Source organism: Lepisosteus oculatus, chromosome 11, assembly GCF_040954835.1.
Source record: "Lepisosteus oculatus isolate fLepOcu1 chromosome 11, fLepOcu1.hap2, whole genome shotgun sequence".
Lineage (NCBI taxonomy): Eukaryota > Metazoa > Chordata > Actinopteri > Semionotiformes > Lepisosteidae > Lepisosteus > Lepisosteus oculatus.
In genome coordinates this window covers 25,742,774-25,767,550 of record NC_090706.1, presented here as the reverse complement: position 1 = coordinate 25,767,550, position 24,777 = coordinate 25,742,774, and the positions used below count along the sequence as shown (strand labels likewise).

At 37.2% G+C, this 24,777-nt stretch overlaps 2 protein-coding genes across 6 annotated transcripts in view; one reads left to right on the top strand and one right to left on the bottom strand.

Annotated features, from left to right (window-relative positions):
• The window catches only part of septin8a (septin 8a), a 30,142-nt gene extending 10,834 nt beyond the window's left edge, over window positions 1-19,308 (bottom strand). For 2 of the 5 annotated variants that reach the window (XM_015349461.2, XM_015349462.2), the window contains exons 1-9: window positions 19,003-19,308; window positions 11,749-11,863; window positions 10,022-10,217; window positions 8,417-8,603; window positions 6,404-6,565; window positions 5,458-5,554; window positions 2,971-3,139; window positions 2,003-2,135; window positions 1,452-1,642 (exon numbers count right to left, since the gene is read on the bottom strand). In XM_015349461.2, coding sequence (XP_015204947.1) covers window positions 1,452-1,642; window positions 2,003-2,135; window positions 2,971-3,139; window positions 5,458-5,554; window positions 6,404-6,565; window positions 8,417-8,603; window positions 10,022-10,217; window positions 11,749-11,863; window positions 19,003-19,032 — 1,280 coding nt within the window. In that variant the 5' untranslated portion in view covers window positions 19,033-19,308. Of the gene's footprint in view, window positions 1-1,451; window positions 1,643-2,002; window positions 2,136-2,970; window positions 3,140-5,457; window positions 5,555-6,403; window positions 6,566-8,416; window positions 8,604-10,021; window positions 10,218-11,748; window positions 11,864-12,279; window positions 12,388-19,002 lie in introns of those variants that run through there. The other 3 variants (XM_006631812.3, XM_015349464.2, XM_015349463.2) reach the window with 3 other exon arrangements.
• Window positions 19,309-20,357: 1,049 nt separating this feature from the next.
• Window positions 20,358-23,749, top strand: sowahab (sosondowah ankyrin repeat domain family member Ab). The gene has a single exon (XM_015349430.2). It carries the CDS (start codon window positions 20,515-20,517, stop codon window positions 22,150-22,152), a length of 1,638 nt encoding a protein of 545 aa, XP_015204916.2. The 5' UTR covers window positions 20,358-20,514; the 3' UTR covers window positions 22,153-23,749.
• The last annotated feature ends 1,028 nt before the right edge of the window (window positions 23,750-24,777 follow it).

Genomic DNA, 24,777 nt, shown 5'->3' with positions numbered 1-24,777 from the left:
CAACTGAAATATGGAGTGCGACATAAAATTAACTGAATGAACTTGATCGTTTTAAAAACTATTATGGTTTTCCCCACATTTTAAAACTCAAGACAAAGAATTAATGAAAAAGTGCTGTTGTTCTGAGTTTTTTTGCATGTTATATAATACTGGATATATGGATTTCATTTTATCAGTTAATATCAGTTTAAATAAATCAAACAATATTTTGATCATTTATGAATAAATGAATACATTTATATGAAAACATAAATCAAGGAACAATGAAGCCTGTAGTTTTACAATGAAAAGAAATTATCTGGCATTTTCTGCAGTGCTCAGGATTGATAAATGCCTAGCTTTCTGATCGCAATAAAAAACTCATTGCAAAATTTCCTCGATGAGACTATAGGTGGCGCAAGAAATATAAGTAGTTGAGAAGACCTTGAAAAAAAGCTGCATTTCAGAGTTGAAAATGATTTGAATTCTTAAATACTAAAAGTGAAGTGTTTATATTAACATGAATAAGGTTAAAACATCTGAGGAGCTGCAAGATTCCAAAACGTTTTACTTAATTTCGAACTATATTAGATTAGATAAATGGAAAAAATAAAAAAGACAGATTTGCTAAACCTTATTTCAGAAGGCTGATTGATAGGTGTATCAACAGTATTTGCTATACAAAGACCAATCACATTTTTAAATCTATATAAAAAGTCTAAGACTGGCATGTCCAGTACAACCAACAAAAACATTTTTAAAAATGTACTTGGAAAGATGTACTGTGCAATTTAATGATATTTTGACAAATTCATAACAGACGAAGCCGTCATAGAAATAAGTACCAAGACAACACTGCGTTGTACCCACATGAGAGCCTGGAGTGTCCATGCCAATAAAAGTTAAATTTTCCCTTACAGGCTGAAAATACTAAACTAAATATTAAGGAGTTGAAACTATGCACTTCTTTTAATTATCTGTTCCAGGTGTATAGATGAAAAACAACAATTAAATGCAAATGTAGATTTGTTTTGTTTCAAGAAGTGTCTCCAGAACCACACCTCATAGTTCAGCTGCCACGATTTTTTCTTTAAAGGCCTGGCTTTCCTCAGAAAAACAGGTATGTCACGTAACAGGTATTAAAACCAAACAAAATCTGAATCTCAGACTAATTTCACCATAAATGTAAAAGTGTTTCAGTTTTTTTTTCCTTTTCCAAATGGAAAAATATGAATCCCTTCAAAAGCCAGGACTTATTATTTTAATAATGGTATAAAGGGCAGAAATTGAGAGGCTTGTCTTGCATCAGACAGAAGTATCCACTCCTCCCCTGGTTCATCTGCACATTACACGTCCAGTTTTCATAGAGAAGAGACATTTGCTACTGTACGTGTTCACACTGGCCCCTCATGGCACAGCCCAGGAGGAGAAAAAGGAAGTGGGGAAAAAAAAAGAGAAGAGATAGGACTTACTTTTTCTTGTCCTTGTCCTTCTTCAGCGGCTGTTGTGCGGTGGCCTGCAGGGACTGCGCCTGTAGCGTCTCGGCTGCCACCTTCCGCCTGTTGAAGGCATTCAGCTCTTCCTCCAGGTCCCGGCGCTTCTCTTCCACCTTCCGCTTCTCCTCCTGGTGCATCTTCTTGAGCTGCTCAAACTTCTCATGCAGCTGAAAGGAGGGCGAGGAAATAAGCAAGGGAAAGAGGTCGACAGTTAAGTCAGGTCACCGATGAAGAGTCGCCAATCAATCTCTTGAAAACAGCTTCTCTGTGGACACGTAACCAAAGATAACAGTCATTAGAATTGATGAGTCGTAAATAATTTTTCAAACAGCTGATGTTCTAGCTTTCCATTTATTGTGATCCAAAACTTACAAAAATGGACAGTCTTTTGAACAAGCACGCGGACAGTCAATGAAAATGTGTGCCCAATTCAGAACAACACTCAATGCGACACAGCGCAGAGACAAAGCCGTTGTGTCTTGTGTCCCGAAGTTTAGCACTGGGCACACCCCACCTCCGTCTCTCACCTCTCTCTCCTTCTCCTTCAGCTCGGCTTCTGTTTCCTTCACTTTGTTAACAAACATCTGCCTCATCTCCTCCTCCTTGTGCTGGAGCTCCCCAAGGAATTCCTTCCTTTTGGCCTCGTACGTCTCCTGCAAGCTACACAAAACGAAGACATGAGATTTCTCTATGGACTCTGGCTGGTTTTACCTCATGAACACAGACAGAGATGACTGCTGGCATTTACTCCAGTGATTAAAAAATATGAGTGGGGTATTTCATTTTTATTTTTTTGTTATTTATTTTAATTGTCAAATTATTTCAGTCTTAAAACTATAAGTTTAATTTTGGTCTTTTGGTTTCAGTTTGTTGTGTGCTGGAAAAGGTTTCTATATTATTTGTCAGTGTGATCTGGCGGGTGTCCCTTAAACCACAACTTATTGATCCACTAACAGGTAAAGGCATCCATGAGGACTCTCTAATCAGGAAAGAGGTAAAACTGGGATATGTTTTGATCTTCTGTAATCATTTAAAATGTTTGATCTCTGAGAAAAAAATTGAGATTTGTTTTTAATTAACTTTTAGTGCAAGCTGTCTCTAGAGTTAATTTTCTTTTCAGACAAGTAAAGATTAGTACTTAAGGCTCTGAGTCTACTTTACCTGGATTACTCCAGCAAACCCAAAGGTATAAGCTGTGACCACATTTGCACATTAAAAAAACAATAATTGTAATGTTATGATAAAAGCCTAAGCTGAAATAACACAGTCATTTACAAGATGGAGGAGCTGTGTGAAGGGCCAGCTATCGAGGTCTGTGTCTTTGTCAAGATGGAGGAGCTGTGTGAAGGGCCAGCTATCAGGATCTGTGTCTTTGTCAAGATGGAGGAGCTGTGTGAAGGGCCAGCTATCGGGATCTGTGTCTTTGTCAAGATGGAGGAGCTTTATGAAGGGCCAGCTATCAGGATCTGTGTTTTTGTCAAGATGGAGGAGTTACCTGAAGGGCTGGCTGTCAGGGTCTGTGTCTTTGAAGCCCATTTCCTCCAGTTTGCAACGCCTGTACAGCTCATAGTGCCGGGCGTGTGTCTGCTCTCGAAGATCTTCCATATTTACCCGAATCAGCATCTCGCGAAGTTTCACAAAATCACAGTGACTCTCATTCTCCACTATTTAAGTCAAGACAAAAGAAGAAAAATCTTGTGTTATCTTAACATTTTGACATTCAAACTAATTCATACAGTCTCTATTACTTGGAAGTGAATTTTTGTGTTTAAGTGTCATATTATAACGGGTTAAATGGTAAAATGTTAAATGATCTTTAGAAGGTCACTACATTAAGAAGGTCTTCTTGTAATTTCTTCTTGTAACTTCTTGTATTCCCTGTAAACCCTCGCATTTATCTCATAGATGTCCTAAATTAGGACTTTGGTCTTGAGCTCTTTTTATAACTCCAGGTTGTTCTGAGGTTTCTGTGATTCCACTATGGGAGCTTGGAGGTCTTTCTTTGTGATGCAACAATTAAATAATGTTACACTATACACACTTTTTAAAAATATATTTTTGGTATATTTATTTTTTGATTTTATAAATACATAAGGGACAGCAAACACTGTTTTACACTAATTAAAATTCTTAATATTTATCATTTAAATGTAGCATGCATTATTGAAGTTTAATTTTATAATGGATACTTAGTAAACTCATATGACCAAAGATGTGATATGTCAATTTTTATGACTAATCACTTCTGTGGGCGATACCCCATGTGAAGGGGTACTTTGCAGTTTCTCCACAGAGCAATAAGGATAAAAACCTTAATAATTATTTAATATAACCATAAACCAAGAAGCTGTTGTAATGAGCTGACGCTGTTGTAATGAGCTATTAATGCATAATTAAATTATTTTACAAATTCCAGAAAGGAAACAGTACATTCTATTGACTAGCATTTGAATATACAGTGATCACTTGTGTTTTAGAATTTTCCAAGTACCAAGAAGTTCAGCTAAGTAACATGTGACCAACTGCTGTGCAAGCCTGATCCTTCTGATAGGATCTCACGATTACGGTTCTGAAGCTTCAGTAAATATACAGTGAGTTTCCTAAGCCTGATCCTGTCACGAAATGACCCTGCTTGTGGAGATAAGCTCAGTGATTAATGGGCTTTGTCTTGTTTTGGTTTACTCCTGTCAGATAGAGGAAAATCAACAGTTTACTGCTATTGGGATACCCTGGCTAGGCATTAGGCAAAGATTAACCAAGGCTCCATTTATTGGAAAGCTCTGTTCAGAAGATTAATTTACTTTTTTTTTTAAAAGTAAAGCCTCATTAAACCAGTTAAGTGGTCCATTCAGCTCCCACCCATCATAAATAGATGGTGTGTCCTACTAAGTTAGAAACTGTTATATCACCAAGGGAGGATTAATCCTGTTTCATAAGAGAAGATGGGAGAGCAAGAATTCTAAGTAACACCAATCGTTATTCTGATATCACTCCAGATGAACTTTACAATGTTGTATTTCACAGCATGTTGAGTGGCTTTTCATGCATTACATGCTTCACTGTTTTATCAGTTATATTTAATAAACATACATCAACAGATGGTAAAAAATACATTTACTGAGTGTACAGCGCTTTTTAAGTAATGAACAAAAGCTAGTCCATTACATAATATTGAAATGCTTACACGGAACATTTTAAATCTTGAAATGTTTGGGCTGCAAATACAACCAAAACTAATTTGACTTTTCCCCATTCTCCAGATACATAACCAGACCTCTTAACTTGCCGTAATGCAAACATACAAAAATCAATAGTTTGGCATCTGATTGCAACAATCTTATGAAAGCTTTCCTGCCTTGTAAATCAGAAAGAAATCTGGTGGCGTTTCTAATCAGCTTCCTTAAGACCACAAAGTGTTATTATATGAAGGGAGAGTGCCACTGGACCATCAATGAATAGCCCCTTATCAACCTAGCAGTCCATAACATGACATACTGTATACCAGCGCAAGATTAAACAACTAAAAAACTTATAATTTCTGGAAAATGCACTGTCCCAAGACAAAGACTTTACATTTATAGGGGTCATTAAAGTCTTTTGCATGAAGTTTTAATTACACATCACAAGACCTTTAACGTAAGCAGAGAAGAGATAAACCAGCAAGTCCTGTGAGCTCACATGATCTGTGGTGCATCTGTCATCAAATTCACGCTAATTGAATTAGGAACCCGATGCCGTTTTGACTCCAGTCAGAGCAAAGTAAGTCATAAAACAACTTTCCATTGAACAGTATCTGATTAATTTTGGATCTTGATTTTAATGCCTTTTAATATCAGTTCAAAAATCTGGCAAACTGCACCTAAAACCTAGCAAGACTTCAGTTTGACAAGTGTGATATTGTAGACTGTGCTCAAGTTAATAGCCCTGAGAAAATGTCTGTTCTAAAACTGACAAAATCCAGCATGGCTTGCAAAATACTTACCCTGAACAACTCCCCAGGGGTACTGTCTGGCTCTCACCAGTTTATTACCTACTTTCACTTCTTCTATGCTTCCAACAACCGCAAAGGGAAGATGTGCCTTTGAAATATATATTTAAAAAATTACCACTTTTCAAGAAATATCAATGAAACATTTTTTTTGTTCCTACTAGATAAGGAATCAACAGGGGGGGTAACAAACTATTGGATCAAATTTATCCTGCCACTTTTAAACTTAAATTTAAAAAGATTTCAAAATGTTCTGTGAATACAACAGTACAAATGTTTCAGGCTAATGATAGTTAGCATAGTTATTGCTGACTTTTCGTAAAAAATAAGAGTAATCCATAAACAAAAGAGAAATCACAGTCTCTTAAAAATATACCTGAAAAAAGTCAATTTGCAGGAGACAGTTTCATGAGTAAGTATATATGAGACTATTTATAAGCCTTAATATGCATTCCTCTGCTGCTCTGAGCAATAAATTCTGATGTAAAGGCAAAGTACTAATAACGATTGGCTTCAGAAACAGAGACTTGAGCCAAGAATGTAAAAGTAAACTTCTAAAGTAGTTTTCTTGGAAGCAAGGAAGTTCTTAAAGAGACTGAAAGAAAAACAGCCTTTCCTGTTTCACAAAGGAGCTGCCTACTTAGAAAGCTCATGTTTAAACCATTATAAAACTGTGGCAGAGCTTCATATACTGCCAGAATACTTATTCCATTTAGACCGAGATAATCCTCACTACTGATCATTTCCCAAAATCAATTTTTCCACAGAGTAAAAAGGAACAGATTTATAACAAAGGAAAAGCTGTGAAGGGAAACTTAATTCTACACTGAGCAGCTTCAACAAAGGCCTAGATCTGTCTTTAAAAGAGATGGAGGGTAAAGTTTACCAAATTGCTGAATGATTTATTTAAAACAGTTTAGAAAAAAAAATCAATACTTACATTCATTGATGCATTGATTTCTGTGACAGCTTCATCATCAGTTGGGAACTGATAAATCTGAACTCCATTGCTGACCAGCTCACTCATGATCTTAATTTTAAATTTGTGCAGTTCGCTTTTGGAAATAGTATCAGCTTTTGCAATAATGGGGATGATGTTCACCTATGCAGAGAACAAAAGGGGAGAGGATTACTTTTAAGCTATCATCATAGGAACTCCTTGAGTCCTCTGCCACACCACTGCAAGAACAGGCTGATACTAGAGCATATTTGTGAAAAGCCTAACATCAAGCTTTGCAGACCAATATCAAAAAAACAATAAATCTTTGATTACCAAGTAACTCATGAACATCAAATTCATGGCAACAATAAGGTAGATGCCACTTGCTTGTTTCCTATTAAAACTAAGTAGGAGTGTTACAGCACAGAAGATTATAGGATGCAATTTACCATCAAATTGATAAGATTCACACTACCCACTGTTGCAATAAAGCCCAATTCCATTATTCAGGATCCCAACCAGCACAGCCACAAACGTCTCTCCCCCCCTGTGTTCTGGCAAGCAGTACCACACCATAAATGCACGGACCACTAGACTTAAGAACAGCCTCTACCCTACTGCAGTAGGCATCCTTAACAGCTAACTGTAATGCCTCCGACTCAATACACATCTGCACTATGCACTCGCTTACTGATCAGCTGGTACTCCCGTGTATTTCTAAAATGTCTCCCTCTGCACCTTTTCTCTATTGAGAAATCAGATTCCCAGGTGTCCTGATGCAACTTCACCCCTGCTGCGTTAAAGAGACTACAGAAAGTTTTTGTTTTTTTCAAATGCGAAACAAATAGTGCGGTCATGAACCATTTTGTGAAGGGGCAGCACTGCAGCTCTCTGTCAAAATGCTGAAGCTGATAACTGCGACATTAAAAACGTGATCTTACAAGTCCTGCATGAATGTCCAATGTCCACTACAGTACATCTAACACTGGACAATGAAAAGAGGATATGTGTCAACTACAGGAGCTGTAGATTCGCTCGAAGATAATTCAAGAAAAATGCTTGTTTTTTGACCGACAAGAAAATTATATTTTTACGTGATCTGTTTAGGTTCATTTATTAAATATCAATACCAATATCAATTACTAAGCAACTAAACATACTCTCAGATAACCAAGAGAAAAGCTCTACTCAAGTGCGTGTCATTACATAGTGCCATATAATTACAGAAATATACTACTATTCTATATACATTGGGGATAAGTCATGAGTAGCAAAGATCTCTTTGGACTTCACTTGAAAAAAGAAATGATCTCATTTCCTTCTAAAAGGCCCTTGTTTCTTTGGCCTTTACCGTCTGTGTGGAAGCTAAATTTTGAGACATGTGGAACTATAAATATCCCCCTGGGCACCCCTGTATCCCAGTGCTCGGCGCCCCCTCCCAATACACGACGATTAGCAAAACCGCTCACGTGAGCCCCCTCCCTGTATTAAGGATATGACACGTATTAAGGCCATAAAGTCAGGGGCCCAGCAGCATCTGCTCCAATAGATTTTCGGGATTCCATTTAGAATTTCCTTTCAGCTGCACTAAAACCATCTAACAAAGTGAGAGGAATTCGGAAAATCCTACATAATGTAACCTAAACATCTGCCAACAAAAAAAGGACTGCCTAAATATGGGCAGCAGACACAGCTTGTGTCGGTAGTGAACAATCTGTCCTCAAAAGTTTCTGGACACTTGAAATAAAAACAACAACAGGGGTTAGAAAGATAAAATTTACAGTACATCAATTATATAAGTGCTCTGAAGTGTATGAATCAAGTAATTCCAATAAACCTTTACAGCTTACAGTTAAATCCTTTTCTATTTATAACATGACAACAATGCCACTTCTTAAAACAAATTAAGCAGCACACGTAAACAATGATGGAATAAAGGCAGTTCTGCTAAATTAGTAAAAGATGTTGAGCGCACACTTTTCTACGCTAAGAGCTGGCATGCTGCTTCAATACCTTGCTATCCAGTTTCTTCATGGTGACTAAATCCAAGGATTTGAGGGAATGCCCTGTCGGAGCGATGAAGTAAAGGCAGATGTGAATTCTCGTGTCATGGTAGTTGAAGAGGGAGCGCTTGATTTTCAGCTCTTCTTGCAGGTAGTTTTCAAACTGTGTGTCAATGTAGTCCACAATCGGTTTGTAGCTGCAGAGAGAACACAGCAGGCAAGATGAAACAAGAGCATTTGTTTTGAAGTTAACTAATATATCCCCCTAAAATCTTTTAATGTATTATTTAAATGCATAAATATGCTACTATATGTTAATAAACCTGTATGTCTACATCAAGTGTTTTACTCTCCTCATGTATAGGCAATAAAGACAATAATCATAACCTTCAGCAACAGTCTTCAGGAATCATTAAATTGATACCTAGGGGAAGCTTTATAATTACCATGTTTTATCTTTGCACTCTTCAGATTAATCATGCTAATGTATCTTTAACTTTTAGTGAGCCTTGAAATAAATATTTAGAAATCTGATACAGGGGTTATCGCTGAGGAGTAATGTGAACAAAACAAAGGAAAAACTGAACTAACACTATACTCTTGTAACACTACATTTTATGGTTATTCTATTAACTCCTGTTGAAATCAATGTAGTCATGCCTGTTTTGGGTTTTGTTGAATATTATTTGATTGCATTTCACAACTTATTAGCTGTTTTCCTTTAAGAGCTTCTTCAAAAGCCCCACGGGGAGTATCAGACAATGCACAATGTCAGACCGCTTACAATCCACAATCAATAACCTCATAAATTATATATTTCTAGACATTTAAAAGTCACAAGGCCATTCAAGCCAATCATTCCCTTCTTCTGAAAAATGTATTTTTTTATTTATTTATATGAAATAACCTTGGCTAAAAACAACTTGACTGAAATATACCAAAAGAAAAGAACCAATGTCCAATGTCTGATCAAAGCGAGAACAGTTGGTATTCACATTGCATTTTATAAATCAGTCTGCTAAACAACCATTTCTGCAAGAAATATTCCACAAAAGAAATCAATTTGGAGACTTACATGGGACATATTTAATATTCAATATTCAGTGACAAGTTATTCCAATTATTGACATTTTGAGTTTCTTCCACAGTCCACCAAAAGAAACTGCCGGGCCAGTCCATGTGGCAAGCAAAATATTTGAACATTCACAAAAATCCCAGTCTCATTTCTTTTAAAAAATCTATACAACACATTTTGCTTAAGAAGAAAAACTGTGTGAATGATCTCCTGCCTTCATATGTCGCCAGGCGCAGAGTAGTGTCAGGCCCTTCAAGGCCTTGAAACCAGAACACCACCCAGCTGGAGCTCAATGAAAGAATTCCGCCTTCTCAAAAAACATTCTAGCATCTTTTTTACATTTCAATATACCACCTGTTTCCCTTACCTGACTGGATTACTTTTCTGCCTTTATTTTTCCTCTAAAACACATTATACCACAAATGAGAGTCCGTTCTTTACTTCTGTATACAAAAAAGAATTTAGAAAAAAACCAAGCAGAGAGCGTACTGATGAATTTCTGCTCTACAGCTACAGCTTTTCACCGTTTTGCACACATACCTGTCCTCTTTATTTATCTGATCCCCGAACCCCACTGTGTCGACAATCGTAAGCTTCAGGTGGACATTGCTCTCCTGCAAATCGTATGTTCTGGGGCGTAAATACACTCCATTCTGATAGTGGCTAGCCTCTTCATTTTCAAACGTTGTGTTAAAAAGCGTATTCATTAATGTTGACTTGCCAATACCCGTCTCACCTGGTGCAAAAAAAAACAGACAAATAAGAACATTCTGCAATGAGAAAAGTGTTTGGAAAATCATTGCTCACTTGTAGATGTGAATCTTTTCTAAATCATTCTAACAGCAATTAAGATCAAAATACAAAAATTAAGAATGAGATGAGGCTTTTTCAATTCATCTAGCTCATTTGGGTCTTAGTACAGTTACAAGAAAAAGTTTGTGAACCCTTTGGAATTACCTGGATTTCTGCATTAATTACTCATAAAAATGTGGTCTGATCTTCAACTAAGTCATAATAATAGACAAACAAGATCTTCTTAAACTAATAAGACACAAACAATTGTACTTCTTGTCAATATTGAACACATTGTTTAAACATTCACAGTCCAGGCTGGAAAAAGTATGTGAACCCTTTTATTTCATAACTGGTAGAGCCTCCTTTAGCAGCAATAACCTCCACCAAACATTTCTTGTAGCTGCTAATGAGACTTGCACAATGGTTAGGAGGACTTTTAGACCATTCCTCCTTACAAAAAAAGTTTTAGTTCATTGAGATTTCTGGGATTCCTTGCATGAACAGCTCTCTTCAGATCATGCCACAGCATCTCAATTGGGTTGAGGTCTGGACTCTGACTTGGCCATTCCAGAACACAACTTGTCTTCTGCTTAAGCCATTCTGTTGTTGATTTACTCCTGTGTTTCTGGTCACTGTCTTGTTGCATCACCCAACTTCTACCCTGACATTCTCCTGTTAAGTTTCTAGATACAATTTTGAATTCATAGTTCCCTCTGGGATAGCAAGCTGTCCAAGCACAGAGGCAGCAAAGCAGCCCCATACCATGATGCTCCCTCCACCATGCTTCACGGTTGGGATGAGGTTTTGGTGTTGGTGTGCAGTGCTTTTTCCCCCCTCTAAACATAGCGTTGCACGTTTCTCCCAAATAGTTCAACTTTTGTCTCATCCATCCATAGAACACTGTCCCAGTGTTCAATACTAACAAGAAGAAGTACAATTGTTTGTGTCTTATTAGTTTAAGCAGCTTGCGTTTGTCTATTATTGTGACTTAGCTGAAGATCAGACCACATTTTCATGAGTGGTTCATGCAGAAATCCAGGTAATTCCAAAGGGTTCACCAACGTGTCCACTTCCTTTTTGAAGGATCTGAGACTGCTTTTACACCATGGTTGGGCAAACTCCCATAATTCTCTATGATTTGGCCCATCATTCCCTCTTAAAATCTAATCATTTTCCTAAGTGAAACTTTTTCAGATTTCTTACATTTCCTCCCAAAGACTGTATCCCACTACTGATTTTCTCTTGTGCACATAAGGTGATGCAAATGACAAAACCATTCCGTTTTGAATCCTTTTATTTCCAAACATCAAACATTCTAGGGGTGAAAGCAAAAAACTAAAAACTACATGCTCAAATATAACCTTTGCAAATGATACATAAGAAAAACAAGTATGACATTCAGGATAAAATGAATGCACAAAACAGATCTAAATAAAAAAAAATGAAAAGTGAAAAATCACCAACAGACTTACCTACACAGAGTATATTGAAACAGAACCCCTGTGTCACTGATTTACTGACGAGCTGATCTGGAAGACTGTCAAATCCAACATGGCCCGCAAGATTGAGGTTCCGTTTTTCTTCATTCTGTTCAAATAAGCCAAGCGGTACTTTTAAATGACACCCCAGAAACATTGCTTTTTCAGTCCCCCTCCTAAAACAACTGCTGTTAATTATGTCGATTATATGACTGTGTAATTAAAAATGAAAATAACTGTAAAAGTACAAAAACTGGATTGTTTTGATGCATTTTTTTTAATTTGTCCTCCTTTTAACCATTGTATCATTCATCAAAAAAAAAAGTCAGAATAGTACCAATTGAAACAACTGCAATTCTTCCCATCAGACCTCACAAAACCTAGAAAAATTCTTACAGCATTTTTACCCACAAAATACAGGAATACTAACATAGGCGAATTAAGAGGACAATTGAAATATTTAATATATTCATTCTGTTCATTTTCATACAATGCTTAATTTAAATATGAATAGCCTTAACACACCATAGAGAAGTGTAAAACTATTACTAATCAACAGTATTATATTAGAGTTTCCTTCTCATCTTTCTAAAAACCTGAACTCTTTTCTCAGGCTGGCAAGCCGAACCACTGTTCTGACACTGCACATTCCAATTACGCTGGTCATAATGTCACAACACAGGAAATGAAGATGTTAGTATCTCTGGCAAAACTCTCACAGCTAGTGCCTCAGACCCCACCCCCCTCCCCCATTCCTCTGGAATGTTTTTTTTTAAAGAAATGTGGGTTCCCATGAATAAGCAAGGCCAAAACAATCTGTGTGTTCCAGCTCCTTTAGTGATAAGTGTACTGAAGAACACAAGGGCATGTTTCTGCACCTCAAACTGAAACACACACAGATCCAGCAAAGGCATGGCCTTATTTTAAATAAAAGAATACACCTTGAATACATCTCACCTGCACTTATTAACTATATACAAAGTATGTATACAACTTTGGTTGAATTGTTTTTCAAAGGGCAAAAGCTGTTCCTTCATGGCCCCTGTCTGTGCAGCAGTGCAGCAATTGCATTGAACAGGCAAAATAACTAAAAACTGTTTACGCTTAAGAAAGCACATCTAAGATCAGAAGATATGAGGTCCTAAATATAACTATTAAACTATGTGTAATTCTATATATCCTACACGTTCAATCAGCAAACGATTCACTCCTTAAAAGAAGATCTTTTCCAAGGTCTTGAGAAAATACTGATAGTGTCTCACTGTTTGTAAAAACATATAAAAGCCTTTGCTTATGAGATTGCAGAATTTCCAAATGTTTCATTATAGACAGTGCATAAACAAAAGTGCATAATCAAATTAGAAAATAAATCTTTATTATTCTGGTACATTTAAGTGTAAAATCTTACTGTCCTCCCCTTGAGCTGTGGGATTGTCAAGCACAAGCATTCTCACTACATACTCAGTAGATGATGTAATCTGAATCTGCTGCAGATCTCAGACCACTCAGCCTGTTATGACTACAACACAGGACATACACTATCAGTACACTACCTTAGGGAACACAGCAATTTGTCCAAATTATTTCATCGGGCTGATTGATGACAGAGTAAAACACCAACCACTGTATTGCAAATGTTACCATCAAAATAGTAAGAAAGCACAAATATACAGATCATGACAAAGTAAGATTTTTAACTAGGAGAAAATAGAAAGGCAGTTTAATATGCATCTTTCTTAAAAACATTAGTCATGGACCTGACAAAAAAACATTGCAATTCACACAGTAAAAGAGCAGAATTCATTCTTGTATGAACTGGCTACTGATGTTAAATGCAATTAAATTTACAAACTAAAAGGAAGTCTGAATGAAGCATAGTAAGGGCAACAGGCTGGACTAGGGAGACCAAAGGCTTTTACACACATGAGATTCAGTTCAGTAACTAAACATCCACTCAGAAATCATTCATTCTTACTAACACCAAGCAGATGGATTTGCGGATTTGGGTAACAAGCTCATATCCTGTAAAATATCATCAAGGATAACAGCTTATATACCATCCCTTGAAACATATGGAATAACTGGCTCACTGAACTGGTGTGTACACAGCAAAATGCAATACTAGGGGAATAAATGCAAGATCCCATCTCAGGGCGAAGGCTGATGACTACACATGTTCACACCTGGTTGGTAAGCAGCAATGTGCACAGATGAAAGCTTAATCATTCCCATCCAGAGGGCCAATGAAATCAGCACGTTCAGGTGGGACGATCTCTTTACTTCCCACCGACTGTGGAGAATTCGTTGGCACCAGCTAAGCCATTCAGCTGCTCCATCAGACACTGATAGGAAAAAAATACTGCAATTGTGCACGTGATTTGATATAATGACAATCCAACCAGCCACCTTCCAGTAATCCTCAAAGGATCTAAATATTTATCCATTATACAACAAATCAATCAACTTGTATCAATTTCTCTAAGGCTTTTTTTTAGTTCTCCAGACTAGATAAGAAGAAAAAAAAGTTACACTGTGGTGTGAAAGTCTTTTCCTCAGTTATGAGTGAGAAGAAAAAAAGCCCTTTTGTTTTATCTTGATGAGCTCAGCAAAACCAAATAATGTGTTAGCAATCAATGGTGCTGAGGTCTTACAATTTAATTAGCTTTAGAGCACGGTCTTTGGTTCACTGAAATATACGTTATAGGCAAAATACAGAAAATAACCAAAGGCAATGTAGAAAATAAAAGACCATTTTAAGGATTTGGTAGTAATCAGAAAACGTTTGTCCCGAAACAGGCAAGCAAAGTAAATTGGAAGTTATATAAGTTATATATTCAGTATACCAAATCTTCCATAAGTCTTGTGTGCTCTTTAGCTGTATTTAGTCTAAGGTATCACATGATTAGAGTCCCATACACAGTCAAAGGAAACTTCAAGTTTTCTCTGTTTGGTTCGAACCATTACACACCCTGTATGTATTTGTAAAAGAAAGTGCATATAAACACATAACACAAGAAACAAATCTAGAAATCTAATATGAACAGTGGAAAAAAATGTTTTGAAAAAGGACAGTGTTGCATTGTAACTCTACCAATAATACAGTCACAGGTAACAATGACTTTCATTTCATATGGGGGAAAAAACCTTAAGTGTTTTAAGTTAATAGCAGCTGCAGGCATCTGTACTGACAGATCAGCCCTTGGGAATAGGAGAATCTGTCTCCCTTGGCCAAAGGGAAATGAATTCTTCTTGCACACATATTTGTTTCTTTTTGCTGCTATTTTTTTTATTTCATTAGCATAGCAGTTGTCATCTTATTCCATTTGTAAGACAATGAACCCATTCTCTCTGATCTATTAGTTCTTACCTCACCTGTTAAACTGAATCTCAATTGAAACTAACAGTTTAAACAGTTCAGTGCTGCCCTCCACATCCATAACAAAAGTGAAACCTTATTTCAATACCCTGCCTTGGCGCTTAGACATTCAGTAGTAGGTGGTGTTTAGCCTCATGAGTTAAAAACACCCGTGTGATGACCTACCTACTATAATAAATTCATGAAAAGGGAGATGAGTCATCCATATTGGCTGCCGAAGCAGAAGAACTACCCGCTATGCATAAGGAGAATCAGTTTTTGATCAGTTTCCAAGTCATTGTAATGCAGTATGAGGGGGTCTAAAACAAATCAACAGTGATTGCAATGAGGGACTCAGCAATGCGCTGTGATGATAGGTTATTTTAACATGAGCAGAGAAGAAAGTTACTGTACAAAAAGACACCACTACATTGTTCTTTCAGAGTGTATTTCTAGTTCACAAAAGCACAAAGGCATTATAATGCATCTTTAGGGGGACATATACCACTTTAAGAAAACTCTATAATTCTTGTGTTGTCTGATTTTTTTTTCTACCTGCCTTCTTGATACCAGTGCAGTGGCATTGCATACTATAGCTATACATATTTCATTTAAGCACTATTCTTATATGTACAACTACATTTAGTACTGCAGCTATATAAGAAGATATATTTTAAGTCAGATTAAATCTTTCTAAATGGTGACCAGCCCCAGGTGAATTCTGCACCATAAAAAAAGAGATGACACCTTCTGTGTGATAAAAGCAACTACATTGAGAAACCCTAAATAGAACATAAAATAAAGCTAAAAAGATGCATGCATCAAATAGAAGTCAATTGGTTGGAAGTGCATGTGATTGGCATTATCCAAACATGATCCAAATGCTCTGTGCATGTTTTTTTTTTTTCCCCTTTGACAGATATGGGAACTACGACCGAAATACTCCTGGTAATGTCACATGGATTCACTGATGCTGTATTCCAAGCCCAAAGAAGAAATCAAGAATCCCAGATGAAATTACATTTTAGAATAAAATATTTAAACTGTAAGAAAAACAGTCCAGATATTGTACTTAGGAACTATCCCAAGCAATGTAGGAATTCAGTGAAGAATCATAAGTAGCAAGTCACTCAGGGCAAAGAACAGGGCACTGTACAAACTCAGCCCAGTCTGTCAACTAACAATCGCCTATTCTTCTGGAGCTCTGCAGCTCAGCACTCACACAACAAAGAAAGATAATGAATGTTTTCTTCATCTGTTATTTCATGGGGTCATTAGATTTTCGTTCTCATTGACTACCGACATTAATCATGGAGATATTGCCATACTTAGATGCAATTTAGTCTGTCCACCTAGAGATTAGACAATTGTGAATGGTAGTTGGAATACTATTATTTCATATTTTTCTCATTTTCTGTATCTTTTGTACTAATGATATAAGGACCTTGAGAAAAAACATTTGGCGATTGACAAATTCGTAAACTTATTTGATTAAGGGGAAAAACCATACTGAGAATTAAATAGTCTGGAGATAGTAAGTAAATAAGCACATACTAAGATCTGCACATCACTTCCCACCAATTAGCTTTAAACAGTCTTGATTTCTTTGAGAGCGCCATCAAGCAGATCTAACGAGCTTGTTACACACTTCAAATGGTTTCACAACGGGCAGAGCTGTTTATACCATATGCTGTGTAAAAAAAGCCTTTGTTCCAAGATGACTTTAAACATTAAGCAAATGTAATCTGGAGTTACATTGAAGAAACACTTCAACAAAGCAGCGCTTGTCTGATATTGCTTGTATTTTTGTTAGCTGTGAGAACTACCAATCTCAAACTTGGTATGTGGTTCTGAGACAACTTCCCATCATGTGAAGGTACAGATTTATCTGTAAAAAGTTAACAGTTTTAACTGCCTTCACCTACAATGCTGAAGGTTGTTGATTTCACTCCTGCACAGTCTTCATCACCCCTTTTTTCATATTGCGAGCTAAATTACCCCCCTGGTAAAGCAAGATGAAGCAGGACCTATCCTTCTGCTTCACAGTCTCAAAGCCTTGCAAACTTCCTCCATTTAGGAAATGTCCGACCACTAAAAATGTATGAAGATTGTTTATGATATGTTTCTTCTTGTTTTACCTTTCATCCTCTTTCAAAATTTGCTTATTATTGATGACCACAATAATTGGACTAGATGGTCTTAAATTCATATGCCTCGTTATAATAAGAGACTTAGAATAAAAGCTGTCATACCAATCTTATTCAAACTGCATAAAAGCTTTTAAAATGATGTTACAGTGATAATTTCGCAAACTCAAAGCAGTAGGAGATAACTCACATATTTCTTTTCACAGGAACTATGTTTATAGCAAAGACATTTTGATGTAGACTTGGTGGGGGGCAAGGGAAACTCTCTTTATAATCCTAAGCGGGCAAATAACGATTTAAGAATTGTACCCTTTATAATACTGATTTTTGAATGACATCATAACATACACACATCGTTAGCTTCAATTCTGCTTAAAATCAGTACGAAAGTGGAATCAACTCTCTAACCTGAAGGTGAGTAGCTTGATGCTAATCTATTAATCCACTTAATGCCTGCAATCCGGCAATTCAAAAGAATCTCTTTTGCGAATGCTTAATGTCAAAAGGAAATACTCGGATTTTTTTTTTTTTTAATCGAGTCATCACATATGGACCACGTTGCAGGCCAATAGTCCGCATCACTATGCTTTACTAAGATTTATGGTCTCAAAAAAAGCAATCTCCTATTATAGAACAGCTTCACTGTGACCCCAACCCTCTCAATCTCCAGTCCGATTGTAATTTGAAGGTCAATGTGTATTATGTAATTGCGTTGAAAGATTTGTCTGTTTTTAAAGTGTGCGTTTCCAGTTCAGAAGCTAATCAGGCAGGCACTATGGATTTTAAACAACATGCTTCCTTACTTGACATGTTTTATACACAAATTCTGACTACAGACACGATTAATTTAGACGCCGTTAATCTAAAGAAGGCAAAACACTGATGAAAATGAAGGCTGTTTTCACCCGTTTCCATGCATAATGTATGGAGATAAGGTGTGTCTTCCACTACGTTAAGGAGATGATTTAAATAAGATACTTTTCAACGCTGCCTTCATTCAAAATCTGCGTACCTAACCACCGAATTACATTGACAGAAGATAACAATATACGGTTTTATCCTGTGTAATTTGCTTTAGAGGTAGTTTTATTTACGACTAGTAATCATGATTTCATCTTTTAAAGACTATACGTACATGTGCGCACGGTTTTCAATGCGCAAAACCAATTGTTAAACTTTAACATAAAACATCACTTTAAAACAGCACAGTCGAATGTCTAAACATTTCAAAATAATCACAAACTTAAACATTCAGAACCATCATTAACCTAATACAGCTAAATTTATAAAACCTATAAATTTGCCTGCTTTACACCTATAATTTTGTCAGTGCGTACAGTACAAGCTAACGGTTTTAAGGGAACACCTAATTTCATTTTAGATCTACTGGATCTCCAGATACTGAAAGCTAAATTTTTCCTATAACCATCCATTATATTAGTCCTGCCAACCCAACAGAGCACAATGCCAGTAACGTAGTAAGGTTATGGTCGGATCCACACAGTAAATGACAATTATCTCCATTCAGGCCTGATTCGTGCATCTAAATGTATCTTAAATATTAAAAACACCAGACTACTAACACATCAAAATCAGCATTAATGTGAATCGCTACTACTACTAGGCAAGCTCGCTACTGTATTTCTTAGGCTAACTGGCTGTGGTGAACAACGTTAAAGAAAACCCGAAGGGGAAAATAATTACTTGTCCAGCTCATCTATGAATTTCTGATGAATGCATACTTACTGAAAATCTGTCTATATCCGTGGCAGCCATTGTAGTATGTGTGAATATTTGATCAAGCAGCAGAGCAAACAGGGGCTGTCTCCGTCTTTCTCTCCCTAAACTGACACAGTGGAACTGCTCAATGAATCCAATATGGCTACTTCCTGGATACTCCCACTGTTAAGGAATACCATTCCCACAAGTCGGAGCGTTTTATGTCGGGACCGTTTGTAATTTCATCATTCAACCCGCCAGAACAGATGTGCTGTGATGAAACAAGAAAAAATGGCCAGGCGGTTGAGTTCTCCACTTTCTGGAAAGACAACAGAGCCCGGGTTATTGTGTGATGAGGCGAACGTCTCGCCCCAAGCGTTCCCGGGATCTGTAGTTTCCTGTTGGCTCTTCGAAATACATCAAAAAGTTTGAGATTTGATAAGAGTCCAAGATGTAGGCCCGTTAACAGCTAGTTCTGAAGAACAAATTATGTTTCCATTTTTACACCAGTTTCATTGCACACGTAATAAGCCTATTTAAAAGTCCAGTAGATTTTCTCTTAATTGCTATTCCTAGCTACAGGTATTAAGACCTACTTTGTATGCAACTTCTGTTTATATAACACGGTTTATTTATTCAATATTTTTATTTAGTTTTGAGTAATACTTTAGAATGGGTGTTTCCCATGGAAAACTATTCCAAGTTTTTCAATTTTTTTAAGGCCTTTAGATCTTTAGACCGCGTTTAGATAACAATAATGCTGAAAATACTAATGGTTACACAGAACACAAGGGTTCGGCACATTGGTTAAATGCAATATTTATGGCCAATTATTTTTTTTTATTTTTGGGAAATGGAAAAAAGCATACATAGCTCTTTAGTTTTAATAGTACTATAATGTATATCCAATATTTTCTGCAGCATCATCTTCAGATGGTGAGACGTTGCTCGGCCAATGTAAATTTGATCAAATCGTGTAAGGTTTCTTTTTTCAAGCCTACACAAATCTTCACGATATTTGGGGCTAAGGCGATTTTTGAGGGAATCCTACTAACCTACGACAGGCTACTGCTCTGAACAATTAATTCCCATGGACACTTTCAAACTACTCCATCACACTGATTGCAAACTTTTTTTCTGATGTTGTTCTTTAATATATGTATGTATTTATTTTGCACGTTCAAACTTATTCCCTGTTTAATTCTACTGCCTAAAGTTTGAAAACTGACGTAAATAAACTCAATTTACATATTTTAAAGGCCTCTAACAGTGTTTTTAAAAGCCAATACAATAGACTACACTTACCAGAAAGCACTGTGACGCGAAACACCCTCCCTCTTTCTCTCTGTTATCCGCATATATTATTCTAATGAAGCCCAGATGGGCACTCTCCCCGGAAACTCCAGGTAGATCTGAAGACACCAACTACAGATTGCGTGATAAACAAGCAAGTAAGGAAACTTGGTTGAACTTGGCATGTGTTTTCTGCACTGAAGTCGTTATTATTGTAGCAACAGTGTATCACACAGGTGTGAAAAAATGGATGTGATTCTGACTCAAGACACAGTTTTAAAATTCCTGTTGGACAGGGGCGGCAAAGCTAAAAACTCCGATATGCTGAGCGAGTTTAAAGGTCTACTAAACTGCGGCGATCCCGAGGAAAAGAAACAAAACAGAGACCTCTTTAAAAGGTTTGTGAACAATGTCGCGGTAGTGAAAGACTGCGAGGGGGTTAAATACATTGTGATCAAGAAAAAATTGCAGCATCTGGTGAAAGAGGACGCAACTGTGCCCGCAAATTCCAACGCAGAAAAGAGGTCAGAAACAATAAGTGAATTGGCGTCACCTACTACAGGTGAAGATCACAGTGGACAATATGAAAGTGCTGTAGGTAAGACCTTGTCTTCCGACCTTGAAAACAATAATGTGACAATGCTTTCAAGCACCAACGAAGGCTTTTTAAAGAGAAATTCGAGTGATTCGTTCCTTGAATTGGCGTTACACAGAACTCGGGCTTCGTCACACACCCCGGCAGCGGTTCTTGACGGTAGCGAAGCCGCTTCTATGAAAACCACACAGGACAAGCATTCAAAGGCTAAGAAGTCCACATTTTCTGCGGACGTCGGGTGCGTAATTGAAAAGACTGGGAAGACCGGTCTTGTTTTCGCAATTGTGGCTGTGCCCGATCGTTTAGCCCCAAACTCACAATCACAGCCGGATCTTCCTGCTCATTACCAGGAGGAGAAACAGGAGAGGTCATTGGTCAGAGACACGTTAAACCTAGGCAACCAAAAACCAGTTCAGAAACCCTATATGCTTCCCCTCAGAGTTCCTCCACCCCAGATAAATACTTTATCTTCTGGTGAGGAGAACAAAGAGAAACTTCAACAAAAGAGCCCATTAGAGCATGAACATTACAGGTCGCCTAGAACCAAGAGGAGACAGCTAGAGGAAACTGCCGCTCCTAACTCACCATACTTGAAACGCGTTTCCAAGATCATCAAACCAGGCGAGGATCAGGTGAGCTCGGATGGGATACCCCTGGACCCGGCAGAACACGAGTGGCTGGTGAAAACGGCAGCAGGACAGTGGACCCAAGCCTATGGCCTCCTCCTGCGGGACACCAGTCTGGCAGGGAAGAGGGACTTCATGTCTGGTTTCACGGCCCTCCACTGGGCAGCCAAAAGTGGGAACAGCTGCATGGTGGGCAAAATCATCGAGGTCTCCAAGAGAGGTGGCACAGAGGTTGATGTGAACGCCAAGACCTACGGGGGCTACACACCACTGCACATCGCTGCCATACATGGCCACGAACAGTTACTGGCAACGCTAGTCCAGGACTATGGTGCGAACAGCCACATCCGAGATAACAGTGGCAAGAAGCCCTATCAATATCTGCAGAAAAAGGTGTCAGCAGAGGTCAAAGAGTTGTTAGGAGACCCCCACATAATGCATCAGGATAATATTCAGAGAAGAAGAGAAGACGAGGACCGGTTTCAGGAACACCTCAAAACCTTTAAGAGCCAGACACTCAGCAGGCTGTTCAATCCTCACTTGGGAACTAAAAAGAAACATGCCAAGCAAAGGCCAGGCTTCTATTCTATTAGTGAGGAACAGGATGAAGAGCGGAAGGGGGGTATGGTCAAGCGCAGACCTGTGTCTGAGTTATTTTTGTAAGTAAGCAAGCACTGATGTCTCAGTGGATTCCTGGACCGGACTCTATATGGGGAGAAACTTTTTTTTTTAAATTATGAAATGTACTGTCAGGATAAACAGCACATTTTAGCACAGGCTTTTAGAAGACTTACAAGAAACTGGACTTGAGCTGGTGTGATGATATTTTTTAGGTGCATTCTTTGAAGTTCATGCCTGTCACTGGATCTAAAGGTTGGGAAAAGGGACAGGGAGCACAAAGAGAATGGGAAAGCTAGCTTTTAGTAAGAGTCAATCTGCCATGCAATGAAATTTATGTCATAAGTATTTTTTATGAACTAGTTAAGAATTTGCCTTGTCTGAGTGTTTTGCAATATCTGCTACACTGTACTCATTTTGCTCACTTTTAATTTTACTTTTTCAGAGGACCACAAACACCACTCATACAATATTAGTCTTAGAGTTCCAAGTCCAAATCCACCCAATTTTGTTTTATTGTATACCACAGGGCGGAGCACAGATTACAGATAGGCTTGTATAACTTACTCTTTGTCTTGTGTTATACCTGAAATATTTAATTTCAGTATAGTAATGTGAATTGGTTCAAATATTTTAATATCATTTGGCTGTGGCATTTCTTTATCAATGACAATAAAAGTTTAAATTTTTAATTATTTTCTAAAACATCTTGTGTTCCATTGCCACATTTTATTATACTTTTTTCCTATTATTTCAGTGTCTTCCTTGGATAAAGTTCAGGAACCGTCTGGATCAGCTAGATATATTAATTTGTAGCATAACTGACATTAGTTATGACCTAACAAGAGATCCTTTGCTGGAGTGAAATGTAGAATGATATGGACCACATTTCATAGAAGATGCTACCCTTTTATTAATGCAATTAACCAGTGATTATTTCAGTTGTTGCAAAGGAAAACAATACTAGACCAATAAGGATCACGCTGTTGAACTCTAAAATTAAACACTCATTCTGTGCCAACTCAGTCATGGAAACACACCATTTAAAAATGTTGTATACTAAATTTAATGTATACTGTGCGACAGTAAAAACTCAACAAACTACAGTTAGAACAACTAATGTGTTGTGTTTTGAATGTCTACTTTTTTAATGTTTAGTTTAGGTACTAGTTGCTAAGCTATGAAAAATATTTTTCTTATTCTCTTCTTTCAGATTATATAAAACACCAGGGAAGATGGGCCTTTTAAATACTGACAATTTATAAACTATTAATGATGCTTAGTGATTTATATGAATGTGTAAAAAAGGGATACATGATTTTACTGGGGCTATCAAAAAGGCGCAACTCCTAGCTAAGAACAAAAATGAGCTACTGTATATTAACCAAAACTCAGAGATTAAAGTAAACGTGAGGACTGTTTAGGGACAGTAGATCCAAATATGAATGATAATGTGCTTTTGGAATGGAACTAATGAGAAAAATGTCTGATATTCCAGATCCATTGATTCGTTTCACTTTGGGTATTAACATAATAAGGTAATACAATGGGGTTTTTTAATTGTATGTGCTTTGTTTCTGCAGATAAACAGTGAGATGATAATATTCATGCGAGGTCAGTACAGGAAATGTTCAGGTATAATGCATCCACCACTTTTCAACCACACCATCCCCCACATAGAGACACACTTTTCCAATTTTTCAGGCAAGCACTTTAGAGTTTATTGTATGAACTTCTGTCCATTTCTGTAACTGTTTCAGCTCCTATAATATTTTGTGTTTTAGTGTCATGTTATACTTTTGTAAAACTGATAACAACATTAGCAACCTATTATTAAAAGATTGGAAAAAGTCAGAAGATTATTTTCATGTCATAAGTTCAATATCTTCTGCAAAATTCAGTTGCGTTGTATTGTATGTGCTGTTCTGATTGTGTTGATAGTTTTGATTAAGGTGCAGCATGGCATGTATAGGCAAAGTGTGTTGTTTTCCCTAAATTCCTGTCTTCCCTCTTGTTTGATTATGTCTGAGCTTGAAGTGGTTGTAGGAACTGTGTGAGAGGGCTGGAAAGAGAGGAGCGCAGGTGGGTGGGACTTGTGGTGCACTAAATGCAAGCTTGTGAATTATTTTCCTTTTTTTTATTCAATAAACGTCTGACTTGAACTAGTTTTAATCATTGCACATCTACCTCTTAAGTAAGCAATAAAAGTTTAGAAAGTTCACAAGACTCCATTCCATTCCAGATTCCTGTGGAATCGCGATATGCAAGAAGACAATGAACTATTCACAGGCCCAATTAAGAAGAGAACAATGTACGTTCCAGAGCTGCTCTACATCGGTTTTTCTCATACGGTTTTTAAACATATGCAGGAGAGGTTAATTCATTCCAATGGAATAGATACGCGATACAAAACACTGTCAGACAACATGAAGAGCTGCATGCACTTCTCTGCAGACTGAAACTACTTTGGAAGGATATCGTACTGTTTTACATATATTTGATATATAATCTGGTATGGTGAAAGTACTGGACTGGTGAATATTTTCATAAGATAATATATATTTAAATTATTTTTTTATCATAATTTAGGGAAAAAAAAGTAATTCTTCTAAAAATCTCCTGCCATTGCTGAAACGCATAAGGATGTGTTTCTATGTGAATAGTAGCCCT

What these genes read in the sequence shown, in the direction of transcription:
- sowahab (XM_015349430.2), top strand. Translation starts at nt 20,515, where the DNA reads ATGGATGTGATTCTGACTCAAGACACAGTTTTAAAATTCCTGTTGGAC.